At 39.3% G+C, this 27,646-nt stretch overlaps 4 protein-coding genes and 1 pseudogene across 4 annotated transcripts; 4 read left to right on the top strand and 1 right to left on the bottom strand.

Annotated features, from left to right (window-relative positions):
- Positions 707 to 18,247, top strand: LOC104770662 (annotated as a pseudogene).
- Positions 18,390 to 20,916, top strand: LOC104770663 (photosystem II stability/assembly factor HCF136, chloroplastic-like). Its single transcript, XM_010495123.2, has 8 exons — positions 18,390 to 18,812; positions 18,911 to 19,146; positions 19,272 to 19,402; positions 19,546 to 19,678; positions 19,992 to 20,114; positions 20,302 to 20,376; positions 20,460 to 20,575; positions 20,695 to 20,916. Exons 1-8 carry the CDS (start codon positions 18,470 to 18,472, stop codon positions 20,759 to 20,761), a joined length of 1,224 nt encoding a protein of 407 aa, XP_010493425.1. The 5' UTR covers positions 18,390 to 18,469; the 3' UTR covers positions 20,762 to 20,916.
- Positions 21,293 to 22,387, bottom strand: LOC104770664 (mitogen-activated protein kinase kinase kinase 3-like). Its single transcript, XM_010495124.2, has one exon. The coding sequence runs from the start codon at positions 22,325 to 22,327 to the stop codon at positions 21,407 to 21,409; it is 921 nt and encodes a 306-aa protein (XP_010493426.1). The 5' UTR covers positions 22,328 to 22,387; the 3' UTR covers positions 21,293 to 21,406.
- Positions 22,799 to 25,048, top strand: LOC104770665. The gene is made up of 3 exons (XM_010495125.2): positions 22,799 to 23,343; positions 23,458 to 23,588; positions 23,965 to 25,048. Exons 1-3 carry the CDS (start codon positions 23,044 to 23,046, stop codon positions 24,773 to 24,775), a joined length of 1,242 nt encoding a protein of 413 aa, XP_010493427.1. The 5' UTR covers positions 22,799 to 23,043; the 3' UTR covers positions 24,776 to 25,048.
- On the top strand, positions 25,260 to 26,644 carry LOC104770666 (ATP-dependent Clp protease proteolytic subunit 2, mitochondrial-like). The gene is made up of 2 exons (XM_010495126.2): positions 25,260 to 25,644; positions 25,998 to 26,644. Exons 1-2 carry the CDS (start codon positions 25,338 to 25,340, stop codon positions 26,417 to 26,419), a joined length of 729 nt encoding a protein of 242 aa, XP_010493428.1. The 5' UTR covers positions 25,260 to 25,337; the 3' UTR covers positions 26,420 to 26,644.

The raw sequence follows: 27,646 nt of genomic DNA on the forward strand, positions 1-27,646 counted from the left end.
TGTTTGTTTTTAAAAATTCATATTATAGTATGTGGAGACAAAAATTTAGTTTTTAATTAAAAAGGTAAAATAAAACAAAAATGATAGGAGAATAATAATTTTAAATCTTGACAAAATCTTCTAAGTATCTAAATTACTAATTAATTGAGTAAAAAAAATCTAAATTATTAATTATGAGACATTATATGAATATTTTTAATTTGATAATTAATGTTAAAATCTTTTAATTGTTTTGGTTATATGGATATTAGACAGAATTAATTGTAAATTTCTTCAAATATAGATATAAGTAATGACATAGATTGTAATTCTTTTGAAAATGAAGATTTATTTCCAAAAATGTACTTAAAAATACTAGTATATATATATATGTAATTTAATTTTAGTAATTTTGATTTACAATAGAAATGTATTTCTGTAAATTTATTGCAATTCTAAATATTTCTCTAAATTACATGATTGATAAGATACTTGTAATTCTAAATATATGTATATCTATAAATTATCAATTTCATAGGATATGTGATTTCAATTCAATTTAATTGATTCATAAATTTCAAGAAATAATAATTTTAGGATTACAATATGGGGTTAGCGATTAGATAATCACAAATGTTCTAATCTCTATGAAAATTTAATTCAAGAAAGTGATAAACTCATCTCTATATATTTTCAATATTCTTGACAGGCCGTTGGATATACGTGTCAAAGGCCCAAGTAAATTGTCAATTTTTGTTTGTTCACCGCATTAAAGTCTTCTTAATTCTGCAATTCATTGAAGAAGCGCTTTGTTTGTTCGGTTCTCTCTAGACTCTAGAGATCGATCGATCTTCTTCAACTTTGAATCCTCCTGAGTCGGTCCATCCATGGGGCTATTATAATCATCTTTCCGCAGCAATAGAGAGAAACATTATTGACTTGAGAGATGGATTCACTTCTTCTCGAAGATTTTGGGCAGAAGGTTGATTTGACCCGTCGGATTCGGGAGGTTTTGTTGAACTATCCGGAAGGAACCACCGTTCTTAAGGAGCTTATACAGAACGCTGATGACGCCGGAGCTACTAAAGTCCGTCTTTGTCTTGACCGTCGGGTTCACGGTTTGGGTTCTTTGTTATCGGACTCTTTGGCTCAGTGGCAAGGTCCTTCTTTGTTGGCTTACAATGATGCTGTTTTCACTGAGGAGGATTTTGTTAGTATCTCCAGAATTGGTGGAAGTGGCAAACATGGTCAGGCTTGGAAGACTGGTCGATTTGGGTATATTTTTTTTTATTCCTTTCTCTTCTTTCAATTACTTTTTTTTTTTTTTTTTTTTTTTTTTTTTTTTTTTTTTTTTTTTTNTCTGGCTTATTAAGATAGCAATTGAGTTCTTAAGTTTGAGCTTTAGTCTCTTATTTGATGTTTTATTTGTCTCAATTTTTTCTTTTCTTTTCTGATAAATGTTGTGAATTTGATATTACAGGGTTGGCTTCAATTCGGTTTACCATTTGACTGATATACCTTCATTTGTGAGTGGAAAATATGTGGTATTGTTTGATCCTCAGGGTGCTTATCTTCCAAATATTTCTACAGCAAACCCAGGAAAGAGAATTGATTATGTTGGTTCTTCAGCTCTATCTCAGTATGAGGATCAGTTTCTTCCTTATTGTGCTTTTGGGTGTGACATGAAAACTCCCTTTCATGGTACTTTGTTTCGTTTCCCGTTGAGGAACCCAGAGCAAGCAGCTTCTAGTAGGCTTTCAAGGCAAGCTTATTTTGAAGATGACATTTCTTTGATGTTTGATCAACTTTTCGAGGAAGGCGTTTTCTCGTTGCTCTTTCTTAAATGTGTTTTATCTATTGAGATGTACACGTGGGATGATGGAGATTCAGAGCCCAAAAAGCTTTTTTCATGTTCAGTCAGCTCACCAGATGATGATACTGTGTGGCATCGTCAGGCTGTTCTTAGACTCTCGAAGACATCTATTTCTGGAGACAGGGAGATGGATGCATTTACTCTCGAGTTCTTGAGTGAGTCTGAAAAGGGAAGCCAAAGTAAACGGAGAACAGACAGGTTTTACATAGTTCAGACAATGGCATCAGCGTCCAGCAAAATTGGTTCCTTTGCTGCCACTGCATCCAAAGAATATGATATTCACTTGCTACCATGGGCCTCAGTTGCAGCATGCATATCAGATGATTTATTAGAGGTACTGTGCAATTTTAATTGTGCCTTTTTGCTATCTTGCCCATGTTGCAACTTTGTGTACATTCTGGCAGTATTGGACATACAATTTCGTTTCTTTATTTGTTTTATCGTAATATACCTTCATACTTGGGTATTTCATATATTACTTATCGTGTTAATACTCTATATTGCCAAGGAATTTATATGTCACTGCTTTTAAATTGGATCTTGCATTCACTATGTCTTCATATGATTTTGACAGGATAATATCCTAAAGCTTGGGCATGCTTTCTGCTTTCTTCCCTTGCCTGTACGAACTGGACTAACAGTACAAGTCAACGGATACTTTGAGGTGTCATCAAATCGTCGTGGAATTTGGTATGGAGAAGACATGGACAGGAGTGGGAAAGTTCGTTCAGCCTGGAACATGCTTCTCCTGGAAGATGTTGTAGCTCCCAGTTTTGCAAGATTGCTACTTTGTTTGAGAGAAGTGCTTGATTCCAGGGGTTCTTACTTCTCCTTATGGCCAAGTGGATCCTTTGAAGCACCATGGAGCATATTAGTCGAACACATCTACAAAAATATCTGCAATGCTCCTGTGCTGTTTTCGGAACTTGACGGGGGGAAATGGGTGTCCCCTGCTGATGCATATCTTCATGATGAGGAATACTCAGGGAGCAAAGAACTTGGTGATGCCTTATTGCAGCTTGAAATGCCTATAGTGTGCCTTCCAAAATCAGTTTTTGATATGCTTTTGAAACACCCTTCCTTTTTACTTCCAAAAGTGGTTACTCCAGATAGAGTGCGCAACTTTCTCAAAGAATGCAAAACGCTTTCAGCTTTGAAGAAATCTTTGAAGCTAGTATTATTGGAATATTGCTTGGATGATCTGACTGATGATAGTGTTTGCATACAAGCCAGGAACCTGAAACTGCTACCATTAGCAAATGGTGACTTTGGCTTCTTTTCTAAAAGTACAGAAGGTGTCTCCTATTTTATTTGTGACGAATTGGAGCATTTGCTTTTACAGAAAGTTTATGACAGAGTCATTGATAGGAATATTCCTCCACCATTATATAGCAGACTTTTTGCCATTGCAGAGTCACGAACAGCAAATCTTGCTATTTTTAGTATCCATGACTTGCTTCAGTTATTTCCTAGGCTTGTACCTGCTGAATGGAAACACAGAAGCAAGATTTCCTGGCATCCAGAATCCAACCGAGATCATCCATCATCATCATGGTTTGTTCTCTTCTGGCAGTATCTTGACAAACAGTGTCAGAGCCTATCGTTATTCTGTGACTGGCCAATCTTGCCATCCACGTCTGGCTATTTGTATATAGCATCTCAGCAATCAAAATTGATCAACGCGGAGAAGCTTCCTAATGCAGTCAAAAATGTTTTAGAGAAGATTGGTAGCAAGATATTAAACAACAATTATAAAGTTGCACATTCAGACTTGTCCTCCTTTGTATCAGATGCAAGTTACACAGGTGTCTTAGAATCCGTTTTCGATACTGCTTCATCTGATATGGATGGTATACAAAATTTAATTTATGATTTGAATGCTCAAGAGAAGGATGAACTTCGGAGTTTTCTTTTGGATCCAAAATGGCACATAGGACATCAGATTGGAGACCTATACCTCAGTATCTGCAAGATTTTACCCATTTATCGTATGCATGGAGAAACTAGTGCTCAAGAATCCAATTATTCTGATCTTGTTAATCCTCCTAAGTACCTACCTCCATTAGATGTGCCTGCCTGTCTTCTAGGATGTGAGTTTATTCTTTGTTGCCAAGGAAGCGAAGAAGATGTTTTGTCAAGATACTATGGCATTGGGAGAATGAGGAAAAGTAATTTCTACAGACATAATGTTTTCAACAGAATTGACGTTTTGCAACCTGAGATTCGTGATCAAGTGATGATTTCTATTCTGCAGAATCTTCCACAACTGTGTCTGGAAGATAGATCTTTGAGGGAAGAATTGCAGAACCTAGAGTTTGTACCAACTGTAAATGGTCCTCTTAAACGCCCATCTGTTTTACACGATCCTCGTAATGAAGAGTTATATGCTTTGTTGGAAGATTCAGATTGTTTCCCTGGTAGCGGATTTCAGGGATCTGCTATCTTGGACATGCTTCAAGGTTTGGGCCTTAAAACAACTGTTTCTCCTGAGACAATATTAGAGAGTGCACGATTGGTGGAGCGGTTGATGCATAAGGATCTGGAAAAGGCATTTTCAAGGGGTAAAGTGCTTTTTTCTTTTTTAGAAGTCAATGCTGTGAAGTGGCTGCCTGATCAGTCGAGTGAGGAGGATGGAGCTATAAACAGGATATTTTCAAGAGCTGCAACGGCTTTCAGACCACGATATCTGACATGTAACCTTGTTAAGTTCTGGACTGAACTTAAAATGATTTGCTGGTGCCCCGTTTTAGTGTCTGCTCCATTTCAAACTTTACCATGGCCAGTTGTGACATCTACTGTTGCTCCTCCAAAGCTTGTACGTCCAAAAACAGATATGTGGCTTGTATCTGCATCCATGAGGATACTGGATGGTGAATGTTCTTCTACAGCTCTTGCATATAACTTGGGGTGGTTATCACATCCAGGAGGAAGTGCAATTGCGGCTCAGTTACTTGAACTTGGTAAGAACAATGAAATTCTGATGGATCAGGTTCTTCGGCAGGAACTAGCTTTGGCAATGCCAAAGATATACTCGATTCTTGCAAGCTTACTAGGTTCAGATGAGATGGATATTGTTAAGGCTGTACTTGAAGGTAGTCGCTGGATCTGGGTAGGTGATGGATTTGCAACTTTGAGTGAGGTTGTTCTTGATGGCCCTCTTCATCTTGTTCCCTATGTTCGTGTCATACCTACCGACTTAGCTGTTTTTAGGAGACTATTCGTGGAGCTTGGTGTCCGAGAATTTTTAACTCCATCTGATTATGCTGATGTTTTATGTAGAATAGCTGTAAGGAAAGGTTCTTCATCCCTTGATCCCCAAGAAATCAGGGCAGCTGTGTTGATTGCGCAGCAGTTGGCTGAAGCGCAATTTCTTGACAAAGTCACACTCTATTTACCTGATGTTTCTGGTCGACTCTTCCCTTCAAGTGATTTGGTTTATAATGATGCGCCATGGTTGACTGCATCAGACAATTGTAACAGCTCGTTTAGTGCCGAGTCTACAATGCTATTGAATGCGAAAAGAACAATGCAAAAATTTGTCCACGGTAACATATCTAATGAGGTAGCGGAGAAGCTTGGTGTTCGCTCACTTCGTAGAGTCTTGCTGGCGGAAAGTGCTGATTCAATGAGTTTTAGTTTATCTGGGGCAGCTGAGGCCTTTGGACAGCATGAGGCGTTGACCACTAGACTTAAGCACATACTAGAAATGTATGCTGATGGGCCTGGGATTCTTTTTGAGCTGGTCCAAAACGCGGAAGATGCAGGAGCTTCTGAGGTGACATTCCTTTTGGACAAGACTCATTATGGGACTTCTTCACTCCTCTCTCCTGAAATGGCAGATTGGCAAGGCCCTGCTCTGTATTGTTTCAACAACTCGGTTTTTACTCAACAAGATATGTATGCAATTTCACGAATTGGTCAAGCAAGCAAACTTGAAAAACCTTTTGCGATAGGAAGATTTGGGCTGGGATTTAACTGTGTTTATCATTTCACAGATATCCCGGGGTTTGTTTCTGGAGAAAACATTGTTATGTTTGATCCTCATGCCAATCATTTGCCTGGTATTTCTCCAACTCACCCAGGGTTGCGGATTAAATTTGCTGGAAGAAATTTGCTGGACCAGTTTCCTGATCAGTTCGCACCATTCTTACATTTTGGTTGTGACTTAGAGCATACATTTCCAGGTACACTTTTCCGATTTCCTCTTAGAAATGCCAATGTTGCCCCCAGAAGTCACATAAAGAAAGAAACATATGCTCCTGAAGATGTGTTATCCCTCTTCACTTCCTTTTCTGGTGTAGTTTCAGAAGCTTTAATTTTCCTGCGGAATGTGAAAACAATATCGATTTTTACTAAGGAAGGAGCTGGTCATGAAATGCAGTTACTGCATCGTGTTTGCAAAGATTGCAATGTCGGGCAAGATACTGAAACAAAGCCATCTAGTCAAGTGTTTAGTCTTCTTGACGAAAATATTTCTGCTGGAATGAATAAAGATCAGTTGTTAAAAAAACTTAGCAACACTGTAGTTAACGATCTCCCGTATAAATGCCAGAAGATTGTGGTAACCGAGCAAGATTCATCTGGCTGTATTTCACATGGATGGATAACAGGTGAATGTCTGAATGCCGGGGTAAGTACAAAGCACTCGAACCTTCCAGAAATGTCCCATAAGTTAATACCATGGGCTAGTGTTGCCGTGCTTATAAATTCTGTCAAGAGTGATAATGTAGAGGACCTGGCTGCTAGCAATTCAGATATATTTGGGCCATCTGCTATTTCAATTCAGAATAGAAGAAATTTTGGGGGTCGTGCATTTTGCTTTCTGCCTCTACCTATAACTACTGGTCTCCCTGCACATATTAATGCATATTTTGAGTTGTCTTCCAACAGGAGGGATCTTTGGTTTGGTAACGACATGGCAGGGGATGGAAAAGTACGCTCCGATTGGAATCTTTACTTGATCGAGGAAGTTGTTGTACCAGCCTATGGTCATTTGCTCGAGAAAATTGCATCTGAACTTGGTCCATGTGATTTGTTCTTCTCTGTCTGGCCAGTAACTCTAGGAGCAGAACCTTGGGCATCCTTGATTCGGAAGCTCTACAGTTTTATTGCGAATAATGGTCTTCGTGTCTTATATACAAAAGCAAGAGGAGGACAATGGATTTCAACTAAGCAAGCAATTTACCCTGATTTCAACTTTCCTAGGGCAGATGAGCTAGTTGATGTCCTTGCAGACGCTGGTCTCCCTGTCATTAATATCTCAAAGTCAGTTGCGGAAAGATTTGGTGAGGCNAGAGGCCTGTTCATCCTTGCATTTTATGACACCTCAACTGTTAAGAACTTTATTGACTCGGCGGAAACGTGAGTTTAGGGATAGGCATGGCTTGGTCTTAGCACTAGAATACTGTCTTCTTGATTTGAAAGTTCCTTTTCAGGCGGATCTTCTTTACGATCTACCCCTGCTACCTCTTGCTGATGGTTCATTTACAACCTTTAAAAAGAATGGGACTGCTGAAAGAATCTTTTTCACAGAAGAGATTGGGTATGAACTTTTGAAGGATTCACTTCCTCACCAACTCGTGGACCGTGAAGTGCCGGAAAAAGTATATAGTAAGTTATTAGCTGTAGCTCAAAGCGAAGAATCATGCATATGTCTTCTCTCTTGCAGTTTGCTTGAGAAGCTCTTTTTTAAGCTACTGCCAACAGATTGGCATCTCTCAGAAAAGATACTTTGGACACCTGGCCAACAAGGACATCCGACAGTAGAATGGATAAGGGTACTGTGGAGCTATCTTAAATTATCTTGTGATGACCTCTCAATATTTTTTAAGTGGCCCATATTGCCAGTTGAAGATCGCTGTCTCATGCAACTTATTGTAAATTCAAATGTTATTCGAGATGATGGCTGGAGCGAGAACATGTCGTCATTATTACTGAAATGTGGATGCCGGTTCTTAAATCGTGAGCTTCCAGTGGAGCACCCACAGTTGGAAACATATGTTCAGCCACCAACAGCAACAGGAATATTGAATGCACTTCTTGCAGTTTCTGGTGGGCAAGAAAACATCAAGGAGATTTTCATTAATGTTTCAGAAGGTGAATTACATGAGCTTCGGAATTTTATTCTTCAGTCAAAGTGGTTCTCTGGTGGACATATGAATGAGGTCCACTTTGAGACCATCAAACACCTCCCCATATTTGAGTCATACAGAAACCGGAAACTTGTAAGTTTGAACTGTCCAGTTAAGTGGCTCAGACCTGATGGCATCAGGGAGGATCTGTTGGATGATAATTTTGTACGCTTGGACTCAGAGAGGGAGATAACTATCTTCAACAGATACTTGAAAATAAAAGAGCCCTCAAGAATGGAATTCTACAAAACTTGTGTACTTAATCGTATGTCTGAGTTCCTTTCTCAGCAAGAAGTTCTGTTGGCCATTTTGCATGATCTAAATAATCTGGTCGTCGATGATGTTTCGCTTCAGTCTGCACTATCTACAACCCCTTTTGTTCTTGCAGCGAATGGATTATGGCAACAACCTTCCAGGTTTATCTATCTTTTACCTTTTACCTATTCTAATACATTAAATATGTTAAATTACAGACTTCAGCTACTACTTCTTATTAGCTATCTTTGTTTGCATGTACACGCTTTATAAAGCAATCTGATATTAGCTATATTTTTGTTGGCATTTACACACTTTATCAAGCGACTGAGTATCTCTATAGTTGCCTTCATATATATTTTCTCTTTTCAGGCTTTATGATCCTCGTGTTCGTGGGCTACAGGAGCTTCTACACAAAGAAGTCTATTTTCCTTCTGAGGAATTCTCAGATTCTAAGACCCTTGATGCTTTGGTTGGTCTTGGACTTAAAACAACTCTGGATTGTTCTACCTATCTGGATGCTGCTAGAAGTGTGTCAATTTTACATGACTCGGGAGATCTAGAAGCATCGAGATATGGTAGAAGACTATTATTCTATATCAAAAATCTCTCTGTCAAACTATCATCCAAGACTGGCGAAGCGAACTATGATGAATCACAAAATCTAATGTCCATTACAAGCGAAGACTCACCTGATGGAGACACCTATCCTGAATATGACACGGAGACTAGCTATCTTGGGAGCTTGCTCACTGAACAATCGGAGGATGAGTTTTGGTGTCAACTGAGGTCTATCCCGTGGTGTCCTATTTGTCTTGATCCACCAGTAGAAGGAATTCCATGGCTTGAATCTAGTTGCTTGGTGGCATCTCCAGATAGAGTAAGGCCCAAATCTCAGATGTTTTTGGTGTCTGCCTCAATGCACGTACTGGATGGTGAGTGCCAGTCATCGTATCTGCATCAGAAACTTGGGTGGATGGACTGTTTAACTATTGATATCCTGTGGAGACAACTAACTGAGATATCAAAGTCTTATAAAGAACAAAAGTCTCATTCCTCAGTAAATCCTGACTTTGAGGGCATGATACAAAGCCGAATTCCTCTACTTTATACCAGACTGCAAGAACTTGCTAGGGAAAATGAGTTTCTTGCCCTTAAATCAGCACTAAGTGGTGTTCCATGGGTGTGGCTTGGGGATGATTTCGTCTCTGCAGATGTTCTTTCTTTTGATTCTCCGGTGAAATTTACCCCTTATCTATATGTTGTCCCTTCAGAATTGTCTGAATTTAAAGAATTGCTTCTAGAATTGGGTGTCAGACTTAGTTTTGGTGCACAAGATTATATGAACACTCTGCAGCACTTGCAGAATGATATAAAAGGATCACAGTTAACAGATGAGCAGATAAATTTTGTCCTGTGTGTTCTTGAAGCCATTGCAGACTGTTTCTCCGAGGCGTCATCAGATTGTGATAAATATTCAGTGCTAGTTCCCGATTCCGCAGGATTTTTGGTCCCGTTAGAGGACCTTGTTTATAATGATGCACCATGGGTAGACAGCAGTTCTCTCTCTGGGAAAAGGTTTGTACATCGTAGCATCAACAACGACATGGCTAATAGATTGGGTATACAATCTCTTCGTTGTATCTCCTTAGTGGATAATGATATAACCCAAGATCTTCCTTGTATGGAGTTCAAAAAGTTGAAGGAGCTTCTATCACTATATGGCAGCAAAGATTTCTTGTTGTTCGATCTTCTTGAGTTGGCTGATTGCTGCAGGGTTAAAAAGCTGCACTTCATCTTTGACAAGAGAGAGCACTCTCGCAAGACCTTGCTGCAGCATAATTTAGGTACGTAGTCAATGTTTTGAGCTTATTACTAGCTTTTCGATCGCAACTATTATCTCCTTTAATTTTTGAATTATTTTTGGTGTTTATCTAAGCTTGCTTTTTCAAATTTTGGAGAATGGCGTTTATGTATAATGTATCTAAGGTGGATAAAATTTTTCACTATCAGAAAAGATCGTTTGAACTTCTACTAGATACGGTGGATTTGTAGGGATATTACCTTGATCCTCTTATGAAAATGCTCTTATTTTCAGGTGAATTTCAAGGACCAGCTCTAGTAGCCATTTTTGAAGGGGCTACATTGACCAGAGAGGAGGTTTGTAATCTTCAACTTCTTTCACAGTGGAGAGTTAAGGGTGAAACTCTCAACTATGGGTTGGGCCTTCTTAGCTGTTACTTCATGTGCGATCTGCTGTCTATTGTTTCTGGTGGCTACTTTTACATGTTTGATCCCAAAGGAGCGACCCTTTCTGCATCCACGACTCAGGCTCCTGCTGCAAAAATGTTCTCTTTAATAGGTAAGAACTTCTGGTGTTTCTTTCCTACCTGTTTTCCCAATGCTAAAGCCACATGAAAATACCCCATGGTAGCCTATATCTTAAATGAGTCAGATTTATTCAGTAAAGGGTCTCGATGGGGGTAAACCCCCTCATCCTGATTTTTTTTTTTTTTGGGTTCATTTGTCGTATCAGGGAGTGATCTTACTTTAGCTTTATTACATTTTTCTTCCTGTCCACCCGTCCTGTTTATGCATCCGTTCACCCATGTTGTATGTTTTAGCATTTCTTAATTTGGTAAAGCAGTTTATTCAGTTGGCTTGTTACTTCTTTAATAATTCCTTATGTTCCTTTAGGTACAAATTTGGTTGAGCGGTTCAGTGATCAATTCAGTCCTATGCTAATTGGTCAAGATAAGGCATGGTCATTGACAGATTCCACCATTATTCGGATGCCTTTATCAACTGAAGAAGGTCTTGAGACGGGCTTAGATAGAGTGAATCAAATATCTGACCGATTTCTGGAAAATGCCTCCAGAATCCTCATTTTCTTGAAGTCAGTTTTACAGGTATTATAAATTATATCAAGACCACCCTAGACATCATCATTGAATTCTTTTTTAAAAAAAATTGCAGTCAAATGCTATTAAAATTAAAAATATATAGACTGAAAAAGTATGGACTTAACCACATTCTACCATGGTGTTGTTACGAACTGTTAAGTAAAGAATTCTTTTGTTGTTGTCAATTTCAGGTTTCATTTTCCACATGGGAGCAAGGGAATGCACAACCACATCAAGATTACACGCTGCATATTGATTCCGCATCAGCTATCATGAGGAATCCCTTTGCGGAGAAAAAACTGAAAACGTTTCAACTTTCAAGATTTTTTAGTAGCTCAAACTCTGTTAAATCGCAAATAATTGAGGTAAACCTACATATAGGGGAAAACAAACTTCTGGATCGATGGCTTGTGGTTCTCAGCAGGGGTTCTGGACAATCACAAAACATGGCTCGTGACAGGTACCATGTCGCTTACTATTACTCAACAAAAAAGATTCTGGCAGTAACCTATATGCTTTGATGTTCATATCACCTTGAAAGCCATGTCAGAGAATAAAGCAATACCAATAATTGCTTTGAGATGTTTATTCTATTTTTTAAAATTTAAGATGTTACCAATTCTGATCAAAACCGTTGGCAGCAAATAGATTTAGTTCATTGTTCATTGTGCAAAGAATTGGCATGTCACTGTTGAAACGAGTAAATAGAAACTAAATGCTTTATTGATGAAAAAATAAATTAAAAAACCTTTTACCCAAATCTACTGTGATGAGTGTCTTAGAGGTTATCATGTCTTTATTTGTTACTGAAATATTACATATTTGCAGGAAGTATCTAGCGTACAATTTGACACCTGTTGCTGGAGTTGCTGCACTTGTGTCTCGAAATGGTCGTCCGGTTGATGTTCATCCAGCCAGCCCCATAATGTCTCCTTTACCTTTGTCTGGTAGTGTGAATCTACCTGTCACCATCCTTGGATGCTTCCTTATTCGGAATAATTGTGGTCGTTTTCTTTTCAAAAATCAAAATGAGAGATCTATGTCGGAGCCACAGCTTGATGCTGGAGATAAATTGATTGATGCATGGAACAAAGAGTTAATGTCATGTGTACGCAATTCTTACATAGAAATAGTGGTGGAGATGGAAAGGCTAAGTCGAGAACATTTAAGCGAGTCAAGTACAGCAGCACGTCAGCTGGCCCTTTCTCTTAAAGCCTATGGTAACCAGTTGTATTCCTTCTGGCCAAGATCTAATCAACATGCTTTCCTTAGCTTACATGACGGTGCTATAGAAACAGAAGTGCTCAAACCGGAGTGGGAATGCTTGGTTGAACAAATTATAAGGCCGTTTTACGTTCGTGTTGCTGAACTTCCTCTTTGGCAACTTTACTCAGGAAATTTGGTCAAGGCTGAAGAGGGTATGTTTCTTACACAACCTGGTAGTGAGGTTGCTGTTAATTTGCTTCCTGTTACAGTTTGCAGCTTTGTGAAGGAGCATTACCCTGTGTTTTCCGTGCCCTGGGAATTGTTGGCTGAAGTTCAGGCAGTAGGGATTCCAGTTCGAGAAGTCAAACCAAAGATGGTTCGTGTTCTTCTAAGGAAGTCATCTGCATCTATCGACCTTCGATCTGTTGATACTTTTATTGATGTACTTGAATATTGCCTATCAGATATTCAATTTGTTGAAGCACTTAACCCCGAAGTGGTTAACATGGATGAAGGAAACAATACTTCTGCTTCAGTTTCGACCGCTACTCAAGCTCAGGCTGGCTCTAGTGATGCTTTTGAAATGATGACGAGCCTGGGGAAGGCTTTGTTTGATTTTGGTAGAGTTGTTGTTGAAGATATTGGTCGTGCTGGAGATTCTATTGGTCAAAGAAATAGTAATAATAGATATAGTAGTGCTGACCCGAGGTTTCTACATGCAGTTAATGAACTTAAAGGATTACCATGCCCGACTGCAACAAATCAGTTAGCACGCTTGGGTACCTCGGAGCTATGGTTGGGAAACAAGGAGCAACAGGCACTGATGTTGCCTGTCTCTGCACGATTTATCCATCCAAAAGTGTTTGACAGATCGAGCTTGGCTGATATATTTTTGAAGTCTTCTGTTCAAGCATTTTTAAAGTTGAGGAGCTGGTCTCTTCCTTTACTGGCCACTAATATGAAATATCTTTTTCATGACCACTGGGTTAGTTATATCTCAGAATCAAATTCTGTGCCATGGTTTTCATGGGAAAGTACATCCAGTTCTAATGATGAAAGTGGTCCCTCGCCTGAATGGATACGGCTCTTTTGGAAGAATTTTAATGGATCAGCAGATGATCTCTCCCTCTTTTCGGACTGGCCTCTGATTCCTGCCTTCCTTGGCAGACCAATTTTATGTCGTGTAAGGGAGAGACACTTAATATTTTTTCCACCACCGCCTTTGCAGCCAATTTCTAGAAGTGGTACTGATATGGATCAGAGAGGCAGGGATATATCCACAACATCAGGAAGTGATGGTTCGTTATCTGAGTTGATACAACACTATGTTTCAGGCTTCGACTTAACACAGAGCAAGCATCCTTGGCTGATGTTACTGCTAAACCAGTGCAATATACCTGTTTGTGATACTGCATATATTGATTGTGCTGAGAGATGCAAGTGTCTGCCTTCACCTAGCGTGTCACTCGGCCAAGCTATTGCCTCCAAGCTTGCTGAAAGCAAACGAGCTGGCTACATTGTTGATATCGCTTCCTTCCCAACATGTGGTCGTGATGAGCTTTTTACCCTTTTGGCTAATGATTTCCCTTCTAGTGGTTCAGGATATCAAACTCATGAACGTGAAGTACTAAGTTCACTTCCTATATTTAAGACCGTCACTGGGTCTTATACGCATTTGCAAAGGCATGGTTTGTGTATGATCTCTGGAGATTCCTTCCTTAAACCATATGATGAATGTTGCTTTTGCTATTTCCCAGATTCAGTTGAATGTCACTTTCTCCAATCCCTTGGGGTCACTGTGTTGCATAATCATCAGACTTTAGTAAGGTTTGGGTTAGCTGGGTTTGAAAGTAGATCTCAATCTGAACAAGAAGACATATTAAATTATGTATATGGAAATTGGCTAGATTTAGAGGCTGATTCTACTGTGATCGAAGCTCTTAGAGAGGCTAAATTTGTTAGAAATTCTGATGAATTTTCCTCCGAGCTGTCTAAACCAAAAGACTTGTTTGATCCTTCTGATACATTACTAGTGTCGGTATTTTTCGGTGAAAGAAAACGGTTTCCTGGAGAAAGATTTTCATCAGAAGGCTGGCTTCGCATTCTACGGAAAGCTGGCCTTCGAACTGCAGCGGAAGCCGATGTCATACTTGAATGTGCCAAAAGGGTGGAAGTCCTGGGTAACGAGCACCATAGATCTTCTGAAGAAGATGATTTTGAAACGGATCTTGCACATTCTGAGAAGGATATTTCTGCTGAGCTATCGACATTAGCAGGATCTGTACTTGAAGCTATATTTTCAAACTTTGCTGGTTTTTACAGCACCGCATTCTGCAACACTCTTGGTCAGATTGCTTGCATACCTGCTGAATCAGGGTTCCCAAGTCTTGGTGGCAGAAAAGGTGGCAAGAGAGTCCTTACACGTTACAGCGAAGCCGTTCTTTTACGAGATTGGCCCCTTGCTTGGAGCTCTGTTCCTATTCTTTCAATTCAGAGATTCATTCCACCTGAATTTTCATGGACAGCATTTCGTCTAAGAAGTCCTCCGATTTTCTCGACTGTTCTTAAACACTTACGGGTAAGATCACTCGTGTTCTCTCTTTTATTATTTGTGTATACTTTTCACGGACATGTGAAGAAAGAGGCCTGATTAAATAAATACTCCCAGGTAATTGGACGGAATGGTGGTGAAGACACTCTTGCTCACTGGCCCAATGATCCAGATGTGATGACCATTGATGTTGCTTCTTGTGAAGTTTTGAAGTACCTGGAAATGGTATGGGGCTCCCTCACTTCTTCAGGTATGTATATTACTTAACACTCAATTTTACATTACTGAATAGAAGAAATGTGTAATCGGTTTGGCAGCTGTAAATTCCTAATCTGGCATAAGAACCTCAGTTTAATTACAAAATATCTAGAAAGAACAAAAAACCTTTTAACCGATAGGTGGTGTGAACAAATGCAGTAGCAACAGTAAAAACTAGTTCTCCATTGTTTATGTCCAGCCTTTGCAAGCTGCAACAGTGGATTGCTCTAGACAACAACAATGTATAACATAGTGAAATACCAAAAACAGGAAAAACGGATTTATGTTTGCTGATGCATATTTGGATATTTATGATAATAGGACTGCAGTAGGTGTTTATTTTATTTTATTTATCATTGTGCTGAAATCTCTTTTTTTTTTTCCCGGCTTTGTAATTTATATCATCCAGATATTTTGGAGTTGCAAAAGGTGGCCTTTTTACCAGCTGCAAATGGGACACGTTTGGTGGGAGCAAGCTCCCTTTTTGTTCGCCTACCAATCAATCTATCACCTTTTGCATTTGAACTTCCAAGTCCTTATCTACCTTTTCTGAAGATCCTTAAAGATTTAGGACTTAACGATGTGCTTTCAGTTAGTGGTGCAAAGGATATCCTCTCCAAATTACAAAAAGTATGTGGTTATCGGCGTTTGAACCCGAATGAGCTTCGTGCTGTGATGGAAATTCTTCATTTTCTCTGCGATGACATACATATGACAAACACACCCTATGTTTCCACTGCCAAATCAGATGTGATTGTCCCAGANGTAATTTATATCATCCAGATATTTTGGAGTTGCAAAAGGTGGCCTTTTTACCAGCTGCAAATGGGACACGTTTGGTGGGAGCAAGCTCCCTTTTTGTTCGCCTACCAATCAATCTATCACCTTTTGCATTTGAACTTCCAAGTCCTTATCTACCTTTTCTGAAGATCCTTAAAGATTTAGGACTTAACGATGTGCTTTCAGTTAGTGGTGCAAAGGATATCCTCTCCAAATTACAAAAAGTATGTGGTTATCGGCGTTTGAACCCGAATGAGCTTCGTGCTGTGATGGAAATTCTTCATTTTCTCTGCGATGACATACATATGACAAACACACCCTATGTTTCCACTGTCAAATCAGATGTGATTGTCCCAGATGATGGCTGCAGGCTTGTTCACGCACGATCTTGTGTGTATGTTGATTCCTTTGGGTCACGCTATGTGAAATATATAGACACTGCAAGATTAAGACTTGTTCATCCAGGGCTTTCGGAGAGGATCTGTCTAGATTTGGGAGTGAGAAAGCTTTCTGATGTTGTTATTGAGGTATGTATGACATTTGTGTCTTTTTATCATCATGTCCTTTCTTTTTCTTATACTTACTATGTGTGAAAAAAATCTTAAAATAATTACTTCTTTTACCTAGGAACTTGAAAATGCTGAACATATTCAAACCTTAGACAACATAGGGTCTATATCACTCAAGGCTATCAGAAGGAAGTTGCAGAGCAAGTCGTTTCAAGCTGCTTTATGGACTGTGAGCCGTCATCAGACCACCACCGTGGATGACTTATCTTTTGAGGTTGTCCAACATTCTCTTCAATCTGCTGCAGAGAAACTTGGCTTTGCCAGAAATATATATACTCGATTTCTTCTCCTGCCAAATTCCGTAGATGTTACCCTTGTGTCTAAGGAGTCCATGATTCCCGAATGGGAGAATGAATCGCGTCATCGAGCAATGTATTTTATCAATCGTCACAGAACGTCTATCCTAGTTTCGGAACCGCCTGGATACATTTCTCTCATGGATGTCATGGCAACAGTGGTGAGCGAGGTTTTAGGCTTTCCAATTCCCCTGCCTATTGGATCTTTATTTTCATGTCCTGAGGGATCAGAAACTGGGATTGCCGCTTGCCTTAGACTATGCTCTTATTGTCTTACGAACACCGGCATAGCTGATAGTTCTATTGGCCAAGATATAATGCCAAAAGATGCTGTACAAGTACAACTTCACCCTCTTAGACCATTCTACAAAGGGGAGATCGTTGCTTGGAAAATGCAACAAGGAGACAAGCTGAGATATGGAAGGGTCCCAGAGGATGTTAGGCCTTCTGCTGGCCAAGCCCTTTACAGGTTAAAGGTTGAAATGACACCTGGAGAGACTGGGTTATTACTTTCATCACAAGTTTTCTCCTTCCGAGGCACGACAATTGAAAATGACGGTCCCTTGGTTTTGCCTGAGGTGCTCCCTGCAATATCTGATAACAAACGTCAAGAAATTTCAGAAAGTTCCAGAACTAACAATACAAGTTCTAGCCAGGTTTGTTACATTTTTCTGTGAAACGTTGGATATATTCATTTATGCTCCATTTTTGGTATTATCTGTAATCTATGTGATTGAAAGAGATAAATGCGGACTGTTTATTCCCCCCCCCCCCTCTTGGGGAAGATTGATTGGATTTGTTCTTTGTCACCTGCAGCCTGTGAAAGATATGCAGTATGGTCGAGTCACGGCAAAAGAATTGGTTGAGGCAGTACACGAGATGCTCTCTGCAGCTGGAATCAACATGGAACTAGAGAATCAATCTCTGCTACTAAGAACCTTAACTCTTCAAGAAGAACTGGATGACTCTAAAGTTGCATTCTTACTTGAACAGGTTCGATTACAGTAAAAGTCGTTGCATATTTTAAAACACACAACTTATTATGATCAGATCATAATGATAGATTAGCTAAAATATGGTTTGTCTCTGGTGGTTCTTACAGGAGAGAGCAGAGGCTTCCATGAAAGAAGCAGAGACGGCGAAATCACAATGGATGTGTCAGATATGCCAGATGAAGGAAGTGGAGATTACTATAGTACCATGCGGACATGTCTTGTGTCGTGATTGTTCATCTTCAGTCTCTAGATGTCCCTTTTGTCGCCTTCAAGTCAATAGAACCATCCGTATCTTCCGACCGTAACTATTTACCAATTAGGAAATTAATTACCAAAGGTTTTTTTTTTTCCCCAATGCAACAGTTTGTACTAATTTCATTGACGTCTTGTATAATATAATGTATATTATCCGTTTAAGTTAGAAGTATAGAAAACATTTTTGAAGCTGCTATTTATTATTCGATACCTTTAAATTGACGAATAAATTATGTTAATTTAACAGTCAAATAGATTAGAAGTAAGGTAAGACTAAAGTACCAATCATACAAGGACACGTGTAGAAATAGTGGGACTAGTACGTAGACGTTAGATAACCACCACTCAGATAAAGAAAAGGATATGTGTTACGCAGAGGCGGGAGAGAGAGAGAGAGAGAGAGTCGAAGAACACATCAATGGCGTCTCTGCAACTCTGCGATGGCTATCTCTTCTTCAAACCCACTGCTTCTCCTCGATTGCTTTCTCAACGCATCTCTCACCGCCTCATCCCTAAAGCCTCCGCTTCTCCTCCTCCATCGTCTTCTTCTTCTTCTTCTTCCTCCTCCTCATTGTCTTTCAGTCGGCGGGAGCTTTTGTACCAATCGGCGGCGGTATCACTCTCCCTTTCTACCGTTGTCGGACCAGTAAAAGAAGCGAAAGCTGATGAACAGTTATCAGAATGGGAAAGAGTGTTTCTCCCAATCGATCCCGGCGTTGTTCTTCTCGACATTGCTTTCGTCCCCGATGAACCTAGCCGCGGTAACTTCCTCCTTTGTTTCTCCAATCTCCCCCCATTAGTCAATTTCGGAAGTTTTCATTCAGTTGCTGATTTCATGCTAGAAACAAATGTCAATTAGGGTTTTTATTGGGAACGAGACAGACGCTGTTAGAGACTAAAGACGGTGGAAACACTTGGAATCCACGCTCGATACCTTCAGCTGAAGAGGAAGATTTCAATTACAGATTCAATTCGATTAGCTTTAAAGGTAAAGAAGGATGGATCATTGGCAAGCCTGCTATCTTGTTGTATACTGCTGATGCTGGTGAGAATTGGGATAGGATTCCTCTTAGTTCTCAGCTTCCTGGAGATATGGTATTCTTTTTTTCCTTTGGTGTCTCATTTTTTTTATTTATAGATATTATGGTTTTTGTATTTGGCTATGAGAATGTGTTAAGCTTTTTTTTGTGTGTGTGTGTATGGTTACAATGTGGTTGTAGGTGTTTATAGAGGCGACAGCAGATAAGAGCGCAGAGATGGTCACTGATGAAGGTGCTATTTATGTTACTTCAAACAAGGGATATAACTGGAAAGCTGCTATTCAGGAAACTGTTTCAGCTACCTTGAACAGGTTCATTACCATTCTATATTGCTGGCGAATCTTATATGTAGTCATGGAAGTTAAGCGTAGTTGTTGATGAATTGGCATTGTGGGAACTTCAGTACATTCAATAGAGACCCTAATTCAGTTTTTTTTTTCCAATGGTCTTGCAGAACAGTATCCAGTGGAATCAGTGGTGCTAGTTACTACACGGGAACTTTCAGTGCAGTTAATCGTTCACCAGAAGGAAAGTATGTTGCTGTTTCTAGCCGTGGTAACTTCTTTCTGACATGGGAGCCTGGCCAGGTGAGCCTTTTATTCTGGCTTTTGCAGCATTTATCATGTGGTTTGCTGTTGAACTTTTAGTTCTTTTTTTATGTCGTTGCTAGGTGAAGTAGTAGCGCTTGCGTAGGATTTGATTTGATTATTTAGCACCAACGGAATAAATGTAAAGAAGAGTATAGCAATCCATTTATCCGAATTATGATCTAAGTAATTACTGCTAAGAGTCAAGTACTGTGTTTAGGTAAACTGTATCATGTCTTACTTAGAGTCAATTATGGTGTGTGGTTTGGTTGCTTTTAAAACTGTCATTCACCATAGTATTGGTACATTGCAGCCTTACTGGCAACCACACAATAGAGCTGTTGCCAGAAGAATTCAGAACATGGGATGGAGAGCTGATGGTGGTCTTTGGCTTCTTGTTCGTGGTGGAGGACTTTATCTTAGCAAAGGCACTGGGGTAAGTACTGCAGCAACAAGACTTTTCTCATTTTTTTCATACCTAACAAAGCTCATTTTGAGATTTATGCCACTTAGAGGATGAAACTAAACCCAGCCATGAACTAAGAAAACACTATTTCCTCATGATCTGAATTCTCTTCCAATGTTCTAATCTCCCTCTGACTTTGATCTCCACTATTGCTTAGATCTCAGAGGAGTTTGATGAAGTTCCAGTACAAAGTCGTGGCTTTGGCATTCTAGATGTTGGGTATCGTTCAGAGGTACATGAGTTTACTTGATTATCACTCAAACCTCTGAATTCGACTTCGGATCTTAACACCATTTGTTGTTGTGGTATTTGCAGGAAGAAGCATGGGCAGCAGGAGGCAGTGGCATTCTACTGAGAACAAGAAATGGAGGCAAGTCATGGAACCGAGACAAAGCCGCTGATAACATAGCAGCTAACCTTTACGCGGTCAAGTAAGTATCAAACATCGAAACCAGAGTCTTTTAAATCAACATCATTGTTCCTTCTTCCAGTCCTCTTAGCACAAACAAAACTAATGAGTTTCCAAATTTGTTTCTGTTAAATTTTGCAGATTTGTGGATGACAAGAAAGGTTTTGTGCTTGGCAACGATGGAGTCTTGCTCCGATATGTTGGATGAAAAAAAAAAGTGGCAGTAAAACATGGTTTTGTTTCAAATATCTTCTATCTGTAAAGCCTTTTAACTGCGTTTTGATACTACATATACACTATTGTATACATTCCTCTTCATATAAAATATATAAATCTTCTGAAAAAAGCTATGTTTGACTGGTAGTTGGATTTGGATATGGATCTAATCTATGTCTATAAGAAATTATAGTATTCTTCAGCAAAGATGACAAGAAACTATCTTCCCCTCGCCTACATTATCCAGTAGTACGAGCATAATATTTTCCCGTATTTATTGAATGTTAAGTGATATTTGTATATTTTTTAAACTAATCAAAATATGTTTTACATGAAAAAGTTCATGTAACTATGTAAAATTTAACCTTTTTATATTCAAATGATGAACGGTTATTACAATGACTCGAACCTATTACCCAAACTTTAGGAGTAGCACATTGACACAATTCCAAACGAAAAGAAAAACTCACAAGTAGAAAAACTAACATCATGGGCAACCAGTTAAATACCCAAACTCAACCGAACCTAAAATATAACTGTAGTTAAACTGTCGAACCCTAATTAAACAGCTGCCGTCACATGAATCTATTGTCTCTTCCGACCTCATCTCTCCACCGTTAATCAAATCTTGAGGTCTTCAAATCACCAATCCATGTCTAGCATATTCTTCCATCTCTTTGCCCATTATGCAGGGAGGAAGCCTTAAGAAAGGATACGGAGGCATCTCTCTCAATATTGGAGCAGTAAAGTTTTTTTGCGCAACAAACGGATGACTCAACAGCTCTGCCGCGGTAGCCCTACGTGACGGCTGCAAAGCCAAGCACCGCATCAAGAAGTCGTCTGCCATCGGAGATACAAGTCTGGGAAGCCTCCACATGTAACAGTGTCCCATATTCAATGGACAACCTCCAAACATCTCAATAATCGTACACCCTAGAGACCATATATCAACGGTCGACGATCCCATCTCTCCATCCGGTCCAAGAGATTCAGGCGGCATATACTGCTCCGTACCATGAAACAACGACCTAGAATCCGTACAAGGCTCTTTCGATAAACCGAAATCAGCAAGCTTAAGATCCCATGGCTCTCCAACAGTGGTGGAAGGGAAGACGAGGATGTTGGCTGGCTTTAGATCGCAGTGAACGTAGCCGTTTGTGTGAAGAGCGTCGAGTCCTTGTAGGATCATAAAAGCGGCACGTCCGATCATATTCTCAGGCATAGGCGTCCCACGAAACCTGGAGATCATATTGAAGAGCGTGCCTTTGGAGGCATACTCCATATAGATGTGACATCTTTGTTCTGGTGGGACGGATAAGTGAACGACAGAACTTAAGGCTTGGACGATGCGAGGATGATTGCGGAAACGAACCATGATCCTAATCTCTTTTTGGAAATCCTGCAATTGATTGAACGAAGAAGATGACTTCTTTGCGTAGAGTCGGAAGTTAGAATCGCGTTGGAGAGAGACACAGCCAAAGCTTCCTCTGCCAAGAAAAGAGACATGCTTCAATGAAGACTCGTCTACACGCATAGGTTCTCTCATCATCTTCTCCATGGTTGGTAATTAACACTCTCTTAAAATCTAGGGTTTGTTTCGATCTCTGATTTTTCTTCTACTTGGACAAATAAGAAAGCGAAACAAGTTATGGTTCGATAATGGAGTGCGATACAATCTATTTATAATAAGACCTAATTAAGTCGGTGGTTTCACTCCTACTCTTGTTTCGACTTGGAAAAGGAAACGTATCTGATATATTATCAGGGAAAAAAAAAGGAAAGGTTAAATATTAATATCTGATATAATAAAAAAAATAAAACCTAATCTAATTATAAAATATAAATTTACATAAAATTAATAAATGGGAGTAGTAAATATGTTTTGTATGAGAATTTATTAATTAATGTAAGTTTCAGTTCGTTTCGTTGTATGATTTTTTTTTTTTTTTTTAATAATCTGGTTGTTGATAAGCTGTAACGCGGTTTTAGTTTCGAATATATTTATAATAACTAAAAATAATTAAAAAAAAAAGATATTAATTGAGCGTCGTTCCGGTGGAGACGAGAGGGAGAAGAGAAGAGATCTCGCTCTCGTTCGTTTAATCCCCTCCGGAAACTCCGGTGAAAACAAAAGTTACATCGAACAACCCTCTTCTTCTTCTTCTTCTTCTTCAATCTCTCACCGTCACTTCCTCGTTTCTCGTTTTCCCCATTTTTTCCTCTTCCGAGAATTTTTGATCAGATCTAAGTTTTCAGAATAGGTTAATTAGAGCAATGCTCACGGATCGAGGGAGGCGGGTCTCTATTTGCAATGCGAGTTTTGAATTCAGCAATAGAAAATTCCGTGGCGATTTTAATGGTTACGGATTCGTAGATCTCTCTGAAGGTTGTCGTGATTGGAGTCCTTCGAGAAGATCATCATCATCATCATCATCTGTTTCGAAGATACTGCGTATCTCGTCACCTACCTCGTCTCCACCTTCTTCGACCACTCCTACCGGCACTGGTTATATCGAACACGAGGTCTCCAAGCTTGATACTCTCGCTGGCATTGCCATCAAATACGGCGTTGAGGTATTAATATTATAGTTTAGAAGCTGAATCGTGTTTACAAGAATTAGTTTTTACTTTTTGGGGGGGCTTGTGTGTGTTTTTTTTTTTAATTAAGTGTGGTGGGTGATTGATCAGGTTGCAGATATTACGAAGCTGAATGGGCTTGTGACTGATCTTCAGATGTTTGCTCTCAAGTCTCTCCGGATACCATTACCTGGGAGACACCCTCCTTCTCCATGCTTATCTAACGGCTCTCTTAATCTTGGGTATTAGCTTCATCCTCTCTTGTTGTATGGTAACTTAGAAGGATGTATAGTCTGTGACTTATTCTCAAGGTTTTTGCAGAACTTGAGCTGTTTTACATTAGATTATCTGTACATTAAGAAACTTAGACCAGGTTACGTTAGATAGCTCCATAAGATCAGGAAAGTGCTAAGTGAGAGTTGTTTATACTGTGGATAATGCTTATGGAGCGATGATACCAAACCAAGATGGGTTCTTGTCCCTTGTAAAAGTAAAAGAACCGTTTTGACGTTTTAATTTTAAATGATCATGATCGTACTCTACTGATTTGCGTTAAAGGACATCCACAATATCAAAGTAATGATATCACCATGACTGATATATGAAATCTTCTTGCAGAGAGGGGTGTCCTGAGCAAGCTTCATCACCAGCAAGCAATGGCAACCACCACCAAGACGTATTATTTGACTCCTTCCAGTCTTTGAAATTGAAGCCTTCAGAAAAGAACGTTTCTCCAGCCATGAACTCCTTGCAAGGTTACTATGGATTGAAACCAAAAAACAGAAGAGCTTCTGAAGGTTTTGATATGGGACTGTACAAGAAGAAAGAGTCTTCTCATTTCCAAGACAATGATCAGTACCTCACTCCTTTGCCAGCAACCAATACTCCCTTAAGTCACCACAGAAAATCAAGAAGCTTGGTAGATGCAGTCCTCGCCGAGGTCAACCAATCACCCAACTATTTAAAGGCAGTTGGAAGACGAGAAGTGAATTCTGATAAGCCAATGACAAGACGCCAAAAATCTGAAGCCGATTTTAATTCACGAGCTCCAGAACTGCTTATGAAAGAGGATAACCGAAGCTGCAGCAGTGGCGGGTTTTCTGCAATAGCTGGCAAAGGTTTAGCACTGAGATCCAAAGCATCAAGCAGAACTAACTTATCAGCAGATACTGACACCGGTAATGTCAACTCCACACCGATCAATTTAATGGATGCTCCTGTGGGAGACAGCTTCTCAAGCGTGAGGAAATCGTTTAGCGCCTCTAGTCTCCAAGAAACGAACTGTAACAGCAACGGTTCATCGAAATGGCCAACCTCGAAATGGACCCTGAAACCTGATTTACTCACACAAGCAGCCATGGCCAGTTCTATTTTTGATGGATTGCCTAAGCCTTTAACTGGTAGGAGAATCAAAAAGGCCGTGGACTAAGGTTAGTTAGGTCCCCGTCCGTCTCGTGTTATTGACTGTCCACTCCAAAAAGCTAAAGAAGCCGATAGCTATTTATTTATTTAGATTGGTAAGTAAATAGAAGTAAAAAGTGTATTATTATTGCATTTCATTTATTAAAAACCAATAATGTAATAATAGGTAGTGAAAGTGAGAGTCAAGTTAGGCAATAATTTTTGCTGGAATTCAAAAGATTACAAACTTTTTGATTTGTGTATGTCAGATGAATAATGGAATACCAGAATATTCAAACTATTTCTTTGATATAAAACTTTTTAGCTGTATAATTTTGCAGAATGATCATTAGTTTGAAGTATATATTAAGCATTGCTAGTTTTTACAATTTTAACTGGTGATGTTATAATTGATGTGCCAATGTAACAGCTGAAAATAATTACTTTTTCTAATTAAAAAAAAAAATCGAAAAAAAAAAAAGAAGAAGAAAGTATTACTAATAAATCTGAAATCCCTAAAGCTCTCGAGTCGAGTTTTCATTTCTCGAGCAATTTCACTCTCCCTCCCCGAACAACCCTTTAGAGCTCCGATGATGATGAGGGGTCTAGTTTCCGGCGCCAAGAGGCTATCAACTCCATCGTCCATGGCGACAAGCATCGCCACTGCTAGAAGGAGTTACAGTCTGATTCCGATGGTTATTGAGCACTCATCGCGAGGTGAGAGAGCGTACGACATCTTCTCTCGATTGCTCAAGGAGCGTATCATCTGCATCAACGGTCCCATTAATGACGATACCTCTCACGTCGTCGTCGCTCAGCTTCTTTACCTCGAGTCTGAGAATCCTTCGAAGCCGATCCATATGTATCTCAATTCACCTGGCGGCCATGTCACCGCCGGTACGCTTCAGCTTTCCGTTTCCTTAGCTTTTTGATCTTTCGATTCGTCGTAATTGTGAGTAGTGTGATTGGGAATCAGATTGCTAGATGCCATGGCTTTGTCAATGCTCTCTTACTTAGTACAGTAGGAAAAATTAATACTGTTCGTTGATACTTGTTCCGATGTAGATTTGGGTATTTAACTAGGGTTTGTCACTTCACTTGATTACTGCAATGAGGCTGCTGAAATGTTCGAGTGTCTCGTTTGTGATGACGAGTTAAACACTGTATCAATTTCAGATCTTTTATCATTTGTTTCTAATGTGTCCTGTGTGAGTCTGTGACTCATTTTTTAATCTGTTTCTTTGGTACAGGTCTTGCAATTTATGATACTATGCAGTACATCCGCTCTCCGATTAGCACAATTTGTTTAGGTCAGGCTGCATCAATGGCTTCTCTTCTCTTGGCAGCAGGTGCCAAGGGGCAAAGGCGGTCTCTCCCAAATGCAACTGTTATGATTCATCAGCCTTCTGGAGGTTATAGTGGACAGGCGAAGGATATAACGATTCACACAAAACAGATTGTTCGTGTGTGGGATGCGTTAAATGAACTGTATGTCAAACACACGGGTCAGCCTCTCGACGTGGTTGCAAAGAACATGGATAGGGATCATTTCATGACTCCTGCAGAGGCAAAGGCGTTTGGAATAATCGATGAAGTAATTGATGAAAGACCATTGGAGTTGGTGAAAGATGCAGTTGGAAATGAAAGCAAAGATAAGAAGAGTTCAAGTTAGGAAGTAACTGGTAATCAAAAAGTAATAAATTTTCTTCTTTTCCTCTACCTGTTTTTGCTTTGCTCCAGTTAGATTTCCTTGGATGAAGTTATGGTCTGAGGGCATGATCTCTCAAGCTGTTTTTATTCTTTCATACATCGATCATGACTATATTTCAGAACTCTCTTTCCTTGCGTGTTTACAGAGTCTTCATATTTGATTCAGTAAAATGAGTATTGGATTAAAGAGCGGTTTTAAGTCTTAATTGCATGCATGCATTGCAAAATCTTAGATTATATAAGCACATTCTTTTAAACTAACTAGAAAGTCTAGGTATGAGATGTTGAGTTTCAGAAATCCCAGTCCTAGTTGATTTACTTATGTTAGATGCTGTGGTTTACTGTTCTTTATGCTCTTGATCGATAGTCTTCGGTGTCATGGTTGGAGAACCTGATGTAATTCTGAATTGCAACTTATTTATAGTTAGTTAGAACTTAGAACACCATCAGATGCTTTTGTGGTAACACCATTGGTATATGATTATGGTTGGAGAATTAGGGACATTTTTAAGAGTTAAGATCTCTATGGCAAGTCTCTTAATATTATCTGTAAGGATGAGTCTTGCTTTTTTTATGTGGTGGTTTTGTTGCTAGTTTCTTTAATTGGGGAAGTGGAAAATTAACATAATATATTCTATATTTTTACTTATTTTTAAAATGGAAACGTGAAAGAAAGTGTTGATAATAATAAAAGAAAAAGGGGAAATATACCTGTTTGACCAAAAAATGTCTTAATATAACTTAGGACTTAGGATTAGTGAGATTAAGAAAATATAGATAAAAAAGTAAATTGGAGAAAAAAAGAAAAGAAATCTTTTGTTCGATTTCGATCTACGCTTTGTTAAAAAAAAAAAAGGGAAAAAAACGCCGACAACAGTAACCAAAGTTCTATCTCTCACAAAAACTTCTTCGCAAGTTTTTCACCTTTCAGCCCTAACCCCATCGTATCCCTCTCGCGACCGCCTCAATCAATCTTTTGTCTGGATCGCTCTCGCTCTTTCTCTATCTCTCGCTACGTCTCTGTTACTCGCTTCGTGATCCGTAAGGTGTCTCCGCTGCCCACATCAATCAGCGAGGTTCTTCCGGTGGAATTATCCTCGGAGATTCTAATTGGGTATCTGGGTTAGATTGGATTCCACAATTCTCTTCGGTGTTCCCGTTTTGCGTTCAAAATTAGGGTTTATAGAGG

The sequence above is a fragment of the Camelina sativa genome, chromosome 20, assembly GCF_000633955.1.
Source record: "Camelina sativa cultivar DH55 chromosome 20, Cs, whole genome shotgun sequence".
NCBI lineage: Eukaryota > Viridiplantae > Streptophyta > Magnoliopsida > Brassicales > Brassicaceae > Camelina > Camelina sativa.